Source organism: Antechinus flavipes, chromosome 4 (genome assembly GCF_016432865.1).
Source record: "Antechinus flavipes isolate AdamAnt ecotype Samford, QLD, Australia chromosome 4, AdamAnt_v2, whole genome shotgun sequence".
NCBI lineage: Eukaryota > Metazoa > Chordata > Mammalia > Dasyuromorphia > Dasyuridae > Antechinus > Antechinus flavipes.
This window is the reverse complement of record NC_067401.1, coordinates 348146939-348163846: the sequence shown is the minus strand read 5'-3', so window position 1 is coordinate 348163846 and position 16908 is coordinate 348146939. Positions and strand designations below refer to the sequence as shown.

At 37.8% G+C, this 16908-nt stretch overlaps 1 protein-coding gene across 1 annotated transcript in view; it reads right to left on the bottom strand.

The window, feature by feature from the left end:
• SYNJ2 (synaptojanin 2) overlaps window positions 1-16908 on the bottom strand; it is a 134190-nt gene that overhangs the window by 51728 nt on the left and 65554 nt on the right. Inside the window, exons 6-9 of the mRNA XM_051998026.1 lie at window positions 9136-9197; window positions 4644-4740; window positions 1299-1471; window positions 374-455 (exon numbers count right to left, since the gene is read on the bottom strand). Of these exons, the coding sequence (XP_051853986.1) occupies window positions 374-455; window positions 1299-1471; window positions 4644-4740; window positions 9136-9197 (414 nt within the window). The remainder of the gene's footprint in view (window positions 1-373; window positions 456-1298; window positions 1472-4643; window positions 4741-9135; window positions 9198-16908) is intronic.

Below are 16908 nucleotides of genomic sequence, written 5' to 3'. Positions count from 1 at the left end.
GGGGAGAGAAAGAAGAAGGAAAGGAGAGAGGGAGGGGGGAAGTGAAAGAGGGAAGAAGGAGGAGAGGGACAGGGAGAAGAGAGACAGGGAAGATGGATGGATGGATGCATGGATGGATAAGAGACACCATAAAGCCACAGACTGGCATATAGCCATGTCATACATTCACAGATGATACAGAAATTAGTCTATCATCGGTTCTTTTCTGATCACTTACTCCATACCCCATCTCACCCTGGCAGTTGGCCAAAAGAATCAGATACATCAATTTATCTTTACTCTAGTTCCAAGTAGCCTAAAAATGGTAGCCTTTTGGCCAGAAGCAAAAAACACTCAGAGAGATCACAAAATCTTCTAACAACAGGGGACTGACCTCAAGGGCTATAAAGCACTGTACAGTATTTGTTCGATCCAAGCAGTCCAGACAGTTCATTCGCAAGGTACCTTTCTGGAAACTAAACAAATGATTGGGGGATAGGGGAGAAAAAAAACCCATAATGTTACAAAGTTCAGTTTACATCAGCAGAAGACTTAGCAAAGTATCCTAAATTTGAAAAGGGGAGGGGGAGAGGAAGGAGACAATCCCTTGCACCCTGATCACTTCACACCAGATTCTTAAAAAGACCTTTGACACTACTGATATGCTTGAGTAATAGCTAAGGCACACGAATCAACAATTTACTAAAGTACACAGAATCAATCAAAACTTGGGGTTTCTAGATAAAGGAGGATTTTTCATCCCTTAATGAACAGAACTGTGTTGAATTCGGCCCTGTGCTTTAATCTAATGAACTCTAATTGCTAAACCTGTTCTGCCAAATGTTAGAATTGGGGTCAGACAATCTGTGATTCAACACTTGCAAATCAGAATTATACATCTATTAAAAAGCTGGCTATATGCCATTGTATTAAATGTGTTCCAGACTTCTAAAAAGCCCCAGAGCTATAGGTGATAGAAATTCATGGTTTCATATGTAATCCTCTTTCCCTGTTCTTTGTATATAGATTTATTCCTATTTATCATATGTATGCCAAAATTCATAATTAAAAAAGATATGTATCTTTTTATATATTATGTTATATATATATGTGTTTTTGTGTAGTACACATAGATAAGCATATTCACATATATAATACCTTTTTCTTTAAGTCATGCAGTCATAAAGAAGACTAGAACCCAAAATTCTAAGCAAATGATCCAGAAAACCAAAAGGATCCCGCTATAAGGTGAACAGAATGTCAATAATCTCTAGTTATAAATCTACTTACAAAAATGAAGCAACCATTGGGACACTTACCGTGGACTTATATTCTTGCCCTTGGCAAAAACGTCAAATTCATCCCAGTGCAACTTTAACTGGGGCCTCAAAAGGTTCTCCAATTTTTCTATTTTCCCTCCTTTGGCCAACTGATGGAAGTCAAAATTTATCATAGGTGTGTCTCCAGCATGGAAAGAGGCCCAAAGCAATTTCTGAGGAAGGGAAGTGGGGTGAGAAGAGAGAAGAAAAAAAGAGAGGGATGATTGCATATTTCCATTTACTGCTCAGGCTCTTCATGTGGTTAACCACGCAACTGGTTAAGTTAGGTTAGTCTTAAAGCTTATGATGGATAAATTGGTTTATCAGTCCAGCTCTTGAGAAGGAAGTACAGAAGGAAAATATGAAAGAAGACGACAACAGCACATGAAAAGCACATTTTCTGAAACAGGGCAAAGGGATTATTTAAAAAGAGAGGGAAAGCCAGATGTGGCACTGGCCCCTCCCTAAGCCACCATCTGCAGCCCACAGGCAGGAACAAACATCACATTCTCCCCCAGATCTCTAAGGAAATAAATAAAGTGAGTGAGAAAGGGAGCTATTGCTCTGTTCTTCAAATAGCACAAGGGCTGCAGGTCCACCAAGTGTAGCGCTGTGTTGCAGCTCTGTTCCTGAGAGCTGTTTCCCTGGGAACTATTCGCATGATTCTTAAGGAAGCGTGATGAGCATCTCTGTACATGAAAAGCCAAGTCCTGCAGTTCCCCTCTGGGTAGCACCAGGTGATGGTCATATAATGACAAGCCAAGGGGGCGGTCCAGCACAGGTGGGCAGCAGTGCCGTCCTAGACCTCCCTTCTCAAGCCCAGCTCCAGCTGTCCAAAGCCACTTACTCATAGCAAATGGAGAGGCTGTGTTAAGCAGCCACAGACCCAGGATTATAAAAAGCTTGGATAGGATGTGTCTCCATGACAGGCTGATGGTTCAGCATTTGGCCAGTTAAGGAATTATAGCAGTCAGAGGTGAGAGGTACTTGGAGAATTACAGATTCAATTTTGAATTTTATAGATGAGGAAAACAAGACCTGGAGAGGGAACACACCTAATAATTAGCAAAGAAGAGTTAAGAGGGCAGCCTTGCACCATCACCTTTGCTATCTGATATTATCAAGCCCTCTACAACATTTCTACCTCCATTTCACTCACCCTTTTTAAAAGGAATGTTGATATTTAAAGGCTGTTATCTGGATATCTTTGAATCTGAGGAACATTTACACCAGCTGATAAATGCTGTGGGTCAAAAATACTACCGGTTTCCATGTGGGAGGAAAAGAAAGAAGACTTTTTCCCCCCTTTTTCTATAAAAGTAGTATTGCCAATAAAAAAAAAAAAAGGAAGATTTAAAAAAAAAAAAAAAAGCAAAAAACAGTTCATTTGTTGCTGTTAGCAACAAACCAGACAGGAAAAGCAGGTCTGGCCAAATAGAATTGGCCACCAGAATGTCTCTACACCATAGAAATCACAGAACATTAGAGCTGGAAGAGATGTTAGGAATCACTTACCCTTCCCTCCATTATCATGTCCTCCCCCTCATTTTACAAGTGGAGAAATTGAGGCAACAAGAGATTAAGGAACTTGCCTCAGTCATATAGCTAGTAAACTTGAACTTGGGTTACCCGACTTCCGGGCTAGTGCTAACAGCCAGCCATCAGGCAAGGGTTTGCAAATAAACCAGGCAAACATTCAGCTGGGCTCTGTTCCTGCTCCCCAGATGCTATGCTGCTTGTGGCTTCCTTAGAGTTCTCTCTTTCTTCTGCTGCCTAATAGATATTTATTATCAATTCTCACTGCAAAAAGCTTTCTACTCAGGCCAACAGAAATTCATCTTTGATTTAAAATAAGCCCTGGAGTTTCCCTCTCCAGGGAAAAAATATCTACAAGAAGTAGCCAAGGAAGCTATATGGTAGGGAAAAAGGGAAAACTGAGGTTAAAGGATCTGGGTTCAAGTCCCATCCCCTGCTTCTGAGAGGGTCTCAGTTTCTTTCCCTTTAAAAGGAGGTGGTGGAATTGGATGGATATAAGGGTCCCTCTTCCAGCTCTTAAATCCCATGATTCTATAACCAAATGGAAAGGTGGTAGAGCAGTAAGAGAAGGCCAGACAATAACTAATAACCTTTAGGCATTTTTTTCCTTCAATAACCAAACAGCCTCTTCAGGATATAAGGGGCAAAAAAGTCTTGAGCTTCATTTTATACCAACAGAAAGCTGGGGCAGAGACTGGGAGGGGATTGGAGAGGGCTGCAGGGTCACATAATGTGGCTTATCCAAGGCTACTTCTTCTGTCCTGAAAACGAAGCATGAGCAGCCCAAGATAGCTTTGCACAAAGGAAGCATCGCCATTCAAAAGACCAAGACAAATAGATGTTAGTTGGAGTGGGTTAAGTGTGACGATTTTAGAGCTGCAGAGAGAGCAACAGGCGAGTCAATCATTTAACTTTATTGCAGAGCCAAGCCAAGAGGGACTGCCTCAAAGACACAAAAACACACTTAATGTATCACATCAAGTGATGGGGTTATCCTGGACCGGTCCGGGAGAGGAAAGGAAAGCAGCAGAGGGACACATGCCGCCTAGCAGAAGGAAAGGCGCTTTCCCCACAAGGACTAGAGATACTGGACGAGAGGCTCGTGTGCAGAGTGAGGGATTCCTTTTCCCTCTTTCTGTCTTGATTGTCAGTTTGGAAAATGACTCTGAAAAAGCAGTGGGGAGGACACTGTCACCTCTTGTCGGAGGAGCCGGCTAAGGGTGAAGTCACTGAAAGAGAAAGACTCTCTCATGACATCAGTTTAAAAAGTTTATTTTTAAATATGTTAGTTGGCCAGAAAAAGAAGTATTAAAAGAAGATATAGCAATGTATCTTACAAAACTGCCTTGGGTCCCATCTACAGAAACAATCAGCTCAGATTTCACTAAGCCTCTAGAAAAAAATTAAGAACTTGAAATTAGGGAGCCATTTATTGTATTCTAGAAAAATACACATTGTGGAAAAACTTACAAAACAAAATCATTCCCATTCTGAGTTAGGGATGGTTTCATTTAGGTATCTGCATCCCTAGTGCCCATCTTTGTAGGGCACAATGCTTGGCAGGTTAATAAATGATTGATAAATGAATAGATAGTTAATAAGAATTGCCTCTTCCCAAACTCATGGGACAGAGAGAAAATCCAAGAGGGTGAAATAACCTACCTTGTTGGAAGTCTTGTTCCCACTGTTGGAATTGGAGGGCTGCCTGCCAAAATCCCTCTCCCTGATGCACCCACCCCCTGGAGTCCCTCAGTATGGAGGAGCAGAAGGGGAGGCCTTGAGAAGCCAGCAGCTGAACAAAAGCTTTACCTTGAAGGCTCTGTTGAGCACCTCCTCTCCTCCTCTGCTTCCCAACAGGTTAACGATCACTTGCTTTCCATACTGCTCTTTCAGAAGCATCATATGCCTGTAACAGCAGCAGCAGCAGCAGCATGATGATGCCATTTCACCAAAGAAATAAGACTGACTGCCCGCGGGGTACTGCAGAGCCAGAGTGCTCCAGGACAGGGGACATTATCCAAGGCCCAAGATGGCAAGAGACAGTCTAATGAGGGCAGACGGGCTCCACTCTCAGATACAATCATATTTACAGTGTACCAAATACAATAAAAAAAAAAATACTACTACTTAACATGAACTGATGCTGAGTGAAGAACCAGAACCAGGAGCACTTTGTACACAGTAACAGCAAGATTGTATGATGATCAACATGATAGATTTAGCTCTTCTCAGCAATTCAGTGATCCAAGACAGTTCCAATAGACTTGGGAGAGAAAATGCTATCCACATCCAGAGAGAAAACTATGGAGACTGAATATAGATTGATATATACTATTTTTTCACCTTTTTGTTTTGTTTTGTTTGCTTTTTCATGGTTTTTCTGTTTTGTTCTAAATTTTCTTTTACAACATGATTAATATGGAAATAAGTTTAAAATGATTATACATGTATAACCTATATTGACTGCTTTCTGTCCTGAGGAGGGTAAAGGAGTAAGAAAAAATTTGGAACTAAAAATCTTACAAAAATGAATGTTAAAAACTATTTTTACATGTAATTGGAAAAATACTATACTACTGAAGAAAAAAAATATACTATCATGACCAAGTGATCACACTGTAGAGTAATTGGTGATTAGAACTTGATATTATTGGATTTGGTTTTTGTTTGTTCTTTTTTTTTAAACTGGTATTAAGATGTTTCAAGTGAAGTGAAAGTGGCTGACTTGAATCTTAATGACTAGGCACCCATAAATGCCATGCTCTTACTTCCAAACCCACTAGGCGTTCTGAACCCAAAATTAGATCAGTATCAAAATCTTTCCAAATGGAAGTGCCATCACTTATTCTTCCAAATGATGTCTGTACCCTTCTGAACTGTGAAAATGGAGAGGAAAAAAAAGGCTATAATCCCTACGTTTAATGAGTCTGAACCTCCTTTAGATTCATTTCATCCAAGGAAGAGAGGGGATGTGGTCTAGAAAATGGGTTTTTAACCTGGAGTCCACAGACTCCCCATAAGGAGCCCCTCAGATAGATTTTTGAGGGTCAGTAAATTTGGATTAGAAAAAAAAATACAGTTTTATTTGAATTAACTTCTAACTGAAAATTTGCATTTCCTTCAATGATGAATGTAGGAAAAACCCATTATTTTGTGAAGAGGATCACAGGCTTCAGTAGACTACTAAAAAGGCCTATGACACAAAAGGGGTGAACAAATCCCTGACAAAGTGGATAAAGAGCTGATCTTGAAGCCAAGCAGAACTGATTCATATTCTGCCTCTGATCCATCCCATGTGTGTGATCCCAGGAGTAATCACTTAACCTCTCCTATCAGTGCTCTAATGTAGGAATTCTCTGCAGAGAAGGACATGTTACATTGGTCGAGGTAATCTTCTTACCTGAAAGTCCCCAATACCAACAGGGTTCCCTATTATCAATGAATTCACTTGTCTAAGACCCTAAACCTATAGACTAGAAAAATACTGAATTAAAAGGTACCAGTGAAACTTTTAACCAGATACTGAAAAGATGTCAACAACTAAGATATTAAACACAAATATTTTTCCTTTACCATTGGCTTTCTTTTGTTAAATTTTTTTTGGGGGGAAATTTTAATACATGTCAAAAACATTTTTATGCTAAGAAAAAAACAGAAATGCTTCTTTTATTCTGGAACACTTTAAAAAGATTACAAATGACTATTAAACAAGTCATAATTAAACAAAACTTTCTTTTCCCTCCCTCCTTTTCTCCTCCATCTCTTCTTTTCCTTCTTTCCTATGTCCCTTCTTCTTTTCCTTCCTTCCTTGTATATTTAATAGGATCAATAAGCCAAAAGTTTTATCACCTGTTTAGCTCTCCATTTATTACTGATTCTAGAACTCAAAGGATATAGAGGTCTAAAATTTCAGGCCCAAAGAAAATATATGTTACTGGAAATCAGCATCAATGTTCAGTTTGTTTTTCTTTTCTTTAGGGGAGAGTGGAAGACTTGGTGATAAAGTTGTATAGTGGACTTGGGAGATTTTAGGAACACTCATCAGTCCTGTTTTTGTTCTGTGCAGTTGGGCATAACTAGCATAATGGATGGCTAAATACAAATTCTACTAACCAGACTTAAAAGACAGTAAGGCAATGGCTTTCAAAGCATTTTCACATATAAAAACTTCTGATACTCATGATCTTATCCTCATTTTACAGATGAAAAAATCCAGATTCTGAGAAATTGAGGGAATTGCCTAGGGTCAGAGAGCTAATAAGATACAAAGTAGGAATTTGGAAACAATATCTGACTCCTATGTATTATTCTTCCTATTAGGCAATACTTGCTGACTTTCAACTACAGAGTTACAAAGGGATAAAATAAGACTAATCAGAATAAAAGTTTAAAATGTGAATGTAACCAGATTTACTTCTTTCATAACTCACACCAACTCTATTAACAATCTTTCCCCCTCCACCAAAAAAAAAATATCATTAGTAACATTTTTATATTTTAGACTAATCAGAATACAAGTTAAAAATGTGAATGTAACCAGGTTTAGCTCTTTCATAACTCATACCAACTCTATTAATAATATTTCCTCCTCTACCAAAAAAAAAACTCATTAGTAACATTTTAATACCCCCCAATTATATGCAAAACAATTTTTAACATTTGTTTTTAAAACTTTTAAGTTTCAAATTCCCTCCCTTCCACCCTCTCCACTCCTACGCCTCTCATTAAGAAGGCAAAACATGACCAAAAAAAAAATCTCAGGGTTCAGTAATACTATGGCCTTGCCATAGCAAAGCATTTCCCCATCCCTTTCTCCTTTTAAATTTTCTTTGGACAACATAAGCCTATTCTCATAGCCACAGTATGTTGGCAAGAACTAAATATCAATATACAGAGAACACCAAAGAAAACCTAAGAGTTTGATCATGTGAACTTCAAAAGAGATTTTTTTAAAAACACTCTTCGGATCAGCACAGATTTTCAAAAATTCTGTTCTCACCACATTAAACATTAAAAGACTGAAAAGTTAACAGATCCTGGACACGCCACATCAAAGATTAGATCTGGAGACATTTTGTCACAATATGCTTAGGAAGGTCTGTCATATTCCAAATGAAAGATGAAGACATAAGGAACAATAGTACTCCTCCAGAAATTTATGAGAATATCATAAATTTAAGAGTTGGAAGGGACCATGGAGTGTACTATGTCAAACTTCCTCATTTTACTGACAAGGAAACTGAAATCCAGGAAACTTAAATGGCTCTTCTAGAGTCACAAAGGTACTAAGTATTTCTGGTGGGATTTGAGCCCACCCAGATCTTCATAATTGCAAGTTCAATACTGATAGGACATAAAGTCTCATATTAAAAGTCCATGCTTCCCTAAAAGAATAGTGACATTTACTTAGCTCTTTTCAAAAAAATGTGGAGTTTTTGTTTAACAGTTTACATGAAATCTACACTGATCTGTTACCAGTGGGATCAATTAAGCCAAATTTCTCATTACTCCACTTTAAAATGTTAATTTAAAAAGAGAAATGCTTCAATATAACAAGGATTTAAATGAATAGTGCTATATAAATTGCTTCCATAAAGAAAATGACAATTTTACATTTCATGCCTTAAAGGAGAAAAAAAAGGACATTTAAAAAACTCTTCTAATGAGCTATACTTTCTATAGCAACTGCTAATAAATAAATAAAATCATGAATGAAGTTTGATTACTATTCACAAGTAAATCCATGAATGTCAGTGGCAGAAGAAAGATTGATCATTCTTGCTGAAATCCCCTCACACAGCAGTACCATGAACTAGAGAATTTAATAGTTCACACAAAGGTCCCAAAGATATAAAATGCTAACCCTTAAGCAGGTTCTGTGAAATAGGTCTCTTCCTCTGAGATTCTCAGTACCTAGCATGATGTCTTACCTAGATCATATAGCTAGCTCTAAAATTTCATTTCCTTAAAGCATAAGTCCTATAATTTAGATTGTCTTTTTTCTTTAATTAGTTCATTTGAGCAAGACTTTACTCATTAGAAAGTATATAACTAAGTACTTTCAAAGTACTACTCTATCATCATCATTTTCCTTCTGGTAAAGCCTTTGGCAAATTAAATAGTCATTTTGCAAAAAATGTAAACTGATCACAAAATGGGGACCCGCTCAATGTCCCTTTGATTCAGTAATAAATCCTGATTCAGGACACAAAGTCCAATGTTGTGTTCACTAAGTCAGTCTTTCTGAATGAAGATGATTAGTACTAATTTTGCTAAAAGACAAGTTTTAAAAAAATCCTACCTGTCAAAAGCAGGGGCATTTGCTTCTAGACCTCGATTAAGTTTTAGATGATGAGAGCCGACCTAAAAGAGGAAAAAAAGCAAATATGAGTCCCAAATATAGTATTTTCTTTGCAAGCCTTCTTTATTGGGTGTTCTAATTAAATATTCTATAAAATCCAAGTCTGGGAGGCAACAGCACTTCTTCCATGTCTATCTGCCACAGGTATGAATTTAGCAGTTCCCCTAAATATACCGTGGCAGGGGAAAGGGTGGAAAGTTTTTGCTTCATTCTATGTATATAGTACCCTCAGTGTCAAAGGTGCTCAAAATTCAAGTCCAGGTGTCCCATTTGCTGTAGCTGTATCATCATACACAAAGAACCCACATGCACAAGGTATATGATATTAAAAAGGGAAGGATAATTACATGAGAAAAATTGCATTTGCAAAGTTTACAATTTCCAACTGTATTATCTCTTTCCTAGGGGCAGAACAAAAATGTCTGAAGAATAATCTTAAAGCCGGGTCTCCAAATGTGGAAATTTCCAGTTCTTTATTAAATAAGGAGAAACTATGGTCGAGGTATTCACTTGAAACCAATGCTCAGAAATCCTGCCTAGGGAAAGACAAAAATTGTTAAAGGAGATTAGTTGCCCACTTTTGTTCTAATAAGGATGTCCAATCTTTCCTGGAAGTTCTAATTAGCACAATGTATTCAACCAATTCAATACTGAATACCCACAATATAAAAGGCACAGAGTTGAGTGCTGTGAGAGTTACAAAGCTATTCCTTGCCATAGAATTTGTAAGTGTATAACTTTAGTAGAAATGCACCAATAATTATAATAAAAGACAAACTGTAAAAGTTCAATAAGAATGTAAATTCCCTGAAGGAAAGGTTCTTTTTATTTATTTATTTTTTAATATCTCTTCCACCAAACAATAAGAATGTAAATTCCCTGAAGGAAAGGTTCTTTTTATTTATTTATTTTTTAATATCTCTTCCACCAAACCACAATATTATTTTCTGATCAATATATTTAGAAATTATTGAGGAAATTTCTTTATGTTCCTGGTCATAAAGGCCCCTTAAGTCACCATTCCCAGAATGCCACTGAGTACAAAGATAGATGGTAGCTATGGAAACAGACCTGTGAACAGAGATATTTCTGGGCCAAAGGTGAGAAGTTGAATAAGACCTAGGCCAAAATTATCCAATTGCCTATTAACTATCATGTTTTTGTTTTCTGAATACCAACAAAACATAGCTAAAGAAATGAACTAATGGCTATCACCAAATTCAAGTATTTAGTTTCAAAGTCTTTTATGGTTAACGTAGAAAAGAGAAATCCTATTTCATTATGCAATCTAAGGAGTTGCTTCATGTCTCTGGAGCTTAAGAGTAAGAAATCCTATCACTATATTGGACCAGAGCTTTCTCATTCCTTCCTTCTTCCTTCCATCTTAGGAGGACATGACAAGATATCTTCTTCACAAAGCATTCAAAAAAAGAGCTGGTTTTTCGTGTTAGTCTGTCAAATCTCTACTTCCCTTACAGAATGGAGGATTAGATGCAATTTTACTGCCTAATTTTTTTTAATTTAGAACTCTTTTTCATGGAGGCATAGTAAGATATGAAACATTAAAAACTAATTAGGATTTCAGGGATTGGGATGTGTGTCTAAGTATATATGACAGGACATACACATGTGAATGTATATATAAATTATATGTAGAGATAGAAGGAAATCTATACACACATACACACACACATATATAAAGAGAGAGAGAGAGAGAGAGAGAGAGAGAGAGATTTACTGTAGATCTGTGAATTACCTTGCTAGATTTCCCCCCCCCCCCCCAAATTATGACATCTTTTAAACAATCAGTAATGAGCATTATGGATGCAAACCTATTATCTTGATCCAATCTGCAGGTAACAACTCTGCCTGGAATCCTATTATTACAATCATACACAGTGCCAAGCACTGTACCAAATATTGTGGGGAGATGCTAAACAAATAAATAAATAAATAAACAAGCATTTATTAAGGGCCACAGATACAGGGAAAAGCTAAAAAAAAAAAAAAAGGCTCAAAAATAAACACAAAACTAAAAACTAATTTCTTGTTATAAAGGAGTAGCAACTCTTAATGGGAGATATAATATGTAAGCAACTCCATACCAACCACACATACAGGATAAATTGGAGATAATCTTAAAAGGAAGGTACGATTGAGGAACAAACAAACAAAAAAGTCTTCTTTAATTGAGACTTGAAAGAAGCCAGCCTGGCTCAGAGATGCAGATGAGATGGGGAAGATAAATGCCTGGAGTCAGGAGACGGAATGCTATGTATGAGGAGCAGGAATAAGGTGTGATAAGACTGGAAGGGGAATCAGGGGCCAGGCTGAGAGGGGTTCTGGTGGAAGACATGGAGGCTTTGGGAAGGTCAGTCTAATAGCTGACCGGAGAATGAACTACAGGGAAAAGAGCCCTTTTAAGTTTGTCCGCCTTTGCTTTACATATTTTCTCCACTCCTACTCTAAAAATGAACTCAGGAAGGGAAGTCTCCAACCACTTCCACATGGACACAGTCAACAGCAGTTATCACTCAGAACTCCAACACGAAAGAAGTGAGAGGAAAAATAATCTATCTTGCTTTAGAGCTCAATGTTTTTTCTCTCCCTGCATCCCAAACAAAGGACCAGAAGATCACAGATTTAAATAAAGCTAGAGTGCACTTTGGGGGCCAACCCGATCATTTTACAATTGAAGAAACCGAGATGAAGTGACTTACCTAAAACCAAAAAAAAAGTGGCTAAGCACTAGGAAAAGGATTTCAATCCAGATCCTCTGATTGGACAGCCAGAGTAGAGTTTTTCTATTTCACAATTTAAAAGCAAAACAACAACTAAATCCCGAGGTCATACCAATACTCTCTCAGATGACAAGGCAAAGTTAGGGAAGGTAGAATGACCTAAAATTGTAGTATCCAGGAAGCTGAGAAATATTTGAATCCCAACAGGAGGAAGAGGTTCCTAAATCCCTAAACCGTAGGCATCAGATTACTTTTCCCCTATGTCCCTAAACTGCAAGGGCATGGAATCAAGGCATTATTAAATCTAGAAGAAGCAAAAACCACGAGAAAGTTCAAGCTCAAAGTTGGAGCTGAATTCTAGTCGATGAAAATAAGGAACCCAAGATCTCCAATGAAACAAAAGACAACTCAGGTTTGTATAACACATTTTAGTTTATAAAAAAGTTTTTTACATCAATAATCTCAGGCTTTCATTTTGTAGTCAGTCCCACCTCTCTGGCTCCCACATTCTGTCTTTTCTTATGCACTCACCTGCGAGTCCAGCCCCAGTCCCAGTCTGCCCCATTTCAAAACAGAGAATGAACTCTCTGTGTGCTCTCGTCACCTTAAGGTCCCTGCTGTCCTCTCACTCCATACCATGTGACCTCAAGCCTGGGGTTTCAGCGTGCATCCTGGAATTAGGTTACTGCTGGCACTCACCTAAGGGAACAGTGACTGCTGCTTCTTTTTTAGTTTCCTTCTTCCTCTCTATTCCCAGCCCCTACTCTCCTTTCTATTCAACCAACTATATATTTGGCCCATTACTCACTTCTCAAACTCTGAAGAAATTACTTTAACAAGATGCTCAGAGTCTCTAATGCTCTCAACAAACATACTAGTAAGTTAGACAAAGTGGATTCTTACATACAAACTCCTGGCCATATCAAAAAATCTTTTGGTACTATTGCATCACTTATGGCAACCATAAATTTTGAGCAGGAAGAGACTTCAGAGGTCAATGAGCTCAGTCCCTCTCCTTTTACAGAGAGGGTTAATGACTTCTCAAGGTAATACTACTAGACAATTTCTGAGGCAGAATTTGAATTCAGGTCTTCCATATCCAATCACTCTATCGGGGTCAGCAAATAGTGGCCTGTGGGCTAAATCTGGCCCCTCCAGCCAAGAATGATCTTTACCTTGATAAATACAACAGAGTACATCTAACAGTAGTTTGGTCACTCTTGAACTCTTACTACACTGCCCAAAGTCACAGAGAAAATTAACAGCAAGATCCCTTGGCTCCATACCCAGTCCTTTTTGTCAATGCACTTCATTGCCTTTAGTTCCATTTCTGAATTCTTTTTCTCTTATTAGCCTTGTCTCTGTTTTGGTTTTCCTAAAACCTCCCTGGCTATTTCTATTCTATCTCCCTGCTTTGCCATCATAATGGGTGGAGAAAGGAATATAAAAAGATATTTAAAATCAAATAGGCCCCAATCTTTGACAGTGTGTTTGATAAAGATGTCACTATGTGTGTCATTTCTATTCTTGCTTGTCACTTTAAATAAAACATTTTAACTATGGGTGCCAAATTTTTTTAATTTCAGCTTACCTAAATAGCCCAGTGGTTCTCAAAAGGATCACTGGAGCTCCTAAAAACACTTTCAGAGCATCTGTAGTTGAAACTATTTTCATAACAACACTAAGAAGTTTTAATTTCTAATATGGTAGATCTAGATGGATATAACCCACATAAACAAAAGCTCTTTGGGGTCCTGAATAATTTTTAATGATATGAAGGGGTCCTGGCACCAAAAAGTTTGAGAGTAGCTGCTCTAGGCTAATGCTTTACAGTCAAGGGAATTAAAAAAACATATACCAATACAAAAGAATAAAATGTAAACAACAAAAGGAGGCAGTAATGAGGATATAATCATCACAGTCACTATATTTAATCCATATTTAATTTGCTCCAACCCTTGTTTTTACTTGAACTTGTGACATATGTATTTAGTCATTGATAGGTTTTCTAAAATGACAAGAAAGGTAATGATTTTTTTGACTAGTCTATAAAAAGCCAAATAAAATATGCAAGCAAATAATCCAATCCAAAACAGAGATGAATTTTTGAAAGCAAAACTCTTCTGAGGCTATTTATAACCTGAAAAATCCATTAACATGTGCGGTTACTTTTCCCTCTAGTCTTCATGGTTCAGATGCAGTTATTAAAAGCCCATGACTATTAGAAGAAGATGCCATAGCATAATTCTAAAATTGTGCTTTAAAAGTACAACTTCTAAGGCAGAATATATAGAAACACATTCACATACAATGGACAGGACTAATGATGTTTCTCCAAGGTATGTCTCCTCACAGACTCAGAAAATGCAAGATGAATTGAGGTAAAGATCCTAGCTTGGCTTCTCATCATCACCTATAAGCTGAAAGAGGGATCTGTCCAGAAAAGAATGAAAAAAAGCCAAAATTGACTTTCAGGCCTAAAATTTCAGATGGCCACATTCAAAGAATGTCTCATCATTCAGTGAATATGGATCATATTTAGGAATTAGGACTAGGTAGGGTTTCTTCTTTCTTTTAAGTTTTGCTGATGCCCTTGGCTTTTTTGCATGACAAGTATTCTCAGATGGATGTCCTCCCTCTGCAAACCTGTCCCCCAGAGGGAGCATCCTGCCATGGCAAGGAAGTACCACTGAGCAGAACCAAGCAACACAGCTTCCATGGTCAGCATGGGCAAACCATTATCCATAACCTCTTCAAGAAAAGGAACATAACTCATTTTCTCATCTTTTTTCTCTGAGACCAAATCTGGCCATTACGCCGATAATGATTTTTCATTACTTCTAAAGTAAAATTTATTCATTGGGTGCTTATTATCCCAACCTTCTATAGCAAGCCTTTTCTAAGCTCCTTTAATTCTAGGATAGATTATTTTCCACTTATCCTGTATAGGGCTTATTTATTCACAGTTATTTGCAGGATGGAGCCATTAGATGGCAAGCTTCCCAAACACAGGAACTGTTTTATTTTTCTTAGTAGACCTAGTACTTGGTAGTACTTGGGATAGTGCTATGCACATCATAAGCTAACTAACTATTATGTTCTAATCACTTTAGGACCAATACCTAAGAAATTTAATCTTGACAAAGTAAGTTTTTGCTTACTTGGTGGTCCCTTCCCACAAATATACATTTTTGCACTGGAATTAACAATGCTAAAGATATCTTGATATCTACCTGAAGGGAGGCCTCCAGGGACATGCAGATGAACTTGCCTAACATTTTTATCCATTATTTGAAGACAGATGGTATTTTTAATCAAAAAAAAAATTTGATGACACTAAAATGGGAAAGATAATAATAAATTATAGAATCAGATTCCTAAAAGATATCAATAGACTAGAATGTTGAGCTACATAAAATACAATGAAAACTTTACTAATTTCACTGAGAGAAGAGAAAGAGAGAGAGACAGAGACAAAGAGAGACAGAGAGAGAGACAGAGACAGAGAGACAGAGACAGAAAGAGAGACAGAGAGACACACAGAGACAGAGAGAGACATACACAGAGAGAGACACACACAGACAGAGAGAGAGAGAGACAGACAGAGAGAGAGAGAGAGAGAGAGAGACAGAGAGAGAGAGAGAGAGCGAGAGCGAGAGCGAGAGCGAGAGAGAGAGAGAGAGAATGGGTCTCCCTATCTCAGGTAGCCTGAAATGCAGCGGTCTCTCATAAGTCCACATCCACTGCTGACTGGCATGGAAGCTTTGTCATGCTCCATTTCTGACCTAAGCCAATTTGTTTCTCCTTAGGCAGCCTGGTGGACCCTCTGGCTTGGAGGCTCACTATATTGGTTCCTGTCTTTGTATTAATCACCCTAATTACTTCTATCCCTACTATAACTCAGAACTCTACAGCTCAAGTGACTCACCTTAGCCTCCCCAGTAGTAGGGATTACAGGCTAATGATTTAATTCTTTCAAAGTTCTAAAATGTATATATTCCCTTTATCTATGTACATAATAACATTTTTTTGCAGCTTAGAAGATAAGCTACTGTGGCTAAAAAATAAAACACATCACTTGTTAACCAACGTTTTGGCAATGAGCCTCCTGGAATTTATCTATGAGGTTATGTGGATGATAAATGTCACACTGAGCCTGTTCTCAAAGCCTTTTTAACTGTTGGAGTTTATAGTCCACTGGCACGGCTCCCAAGAACCCATGGTCACCTTCATGCCATATCAAAGAATGACATTTTAACAGAGCAAGGTAGAACACAATAGAGATAAATGTTCAGTTTATTCCTATTAAAAGTTGAAGTAAGAAACAGTATTTCTCAAAGTTTTAGGTTGAACCCAGTTCCATGCTAAGTGTGGTTGTGGGCAAGTTACTTAGCATCTCAGTGGTCAGTGGTCCAGACAAGTCTCCAGATCAGCAAGGTACAGTATTGGTAAAAGGAGCTTCCTTCCTAGAAGTTTCTGATAATGAATGAAATCACAAATCCAGCTCCCACTTCCATTCAGAAATCCAAGTCCATAAAGACAAAATGAGGGGAATTGACCTCAGGGGTTTTGAGCCTGATGCAGATTAAGCTCTTAATAAATGCTTGTTGATTGACTGCTAACTGTAACCATAACTTGGTTATCAATCTCATGACTTGGCGATCACACAAGCTGATGTGGTCGTTAGAAACACCAACAGAAGTATTAAAATACAGCTTCTTGTGGAATTAAAAGTTCACCATGAGAATCTTTGGAGGCAAAGACCATGTCAATTTTAAGGACATATCCCCAGCACCTCACCTAAAGCTTGACACACATTTTTTTAAAAAAAACTAATTGACTAATTGAATGAAAGTGGCAATATGTTAAAAAAGAGGAAACTGAGTAACTAGAAGAGGGAGAGATGTGGACTCCTTTTGTAGTTCCTATGAGTGGAGAAACAAGTGAGTGTGACCACATTTCTGTAGAAGTG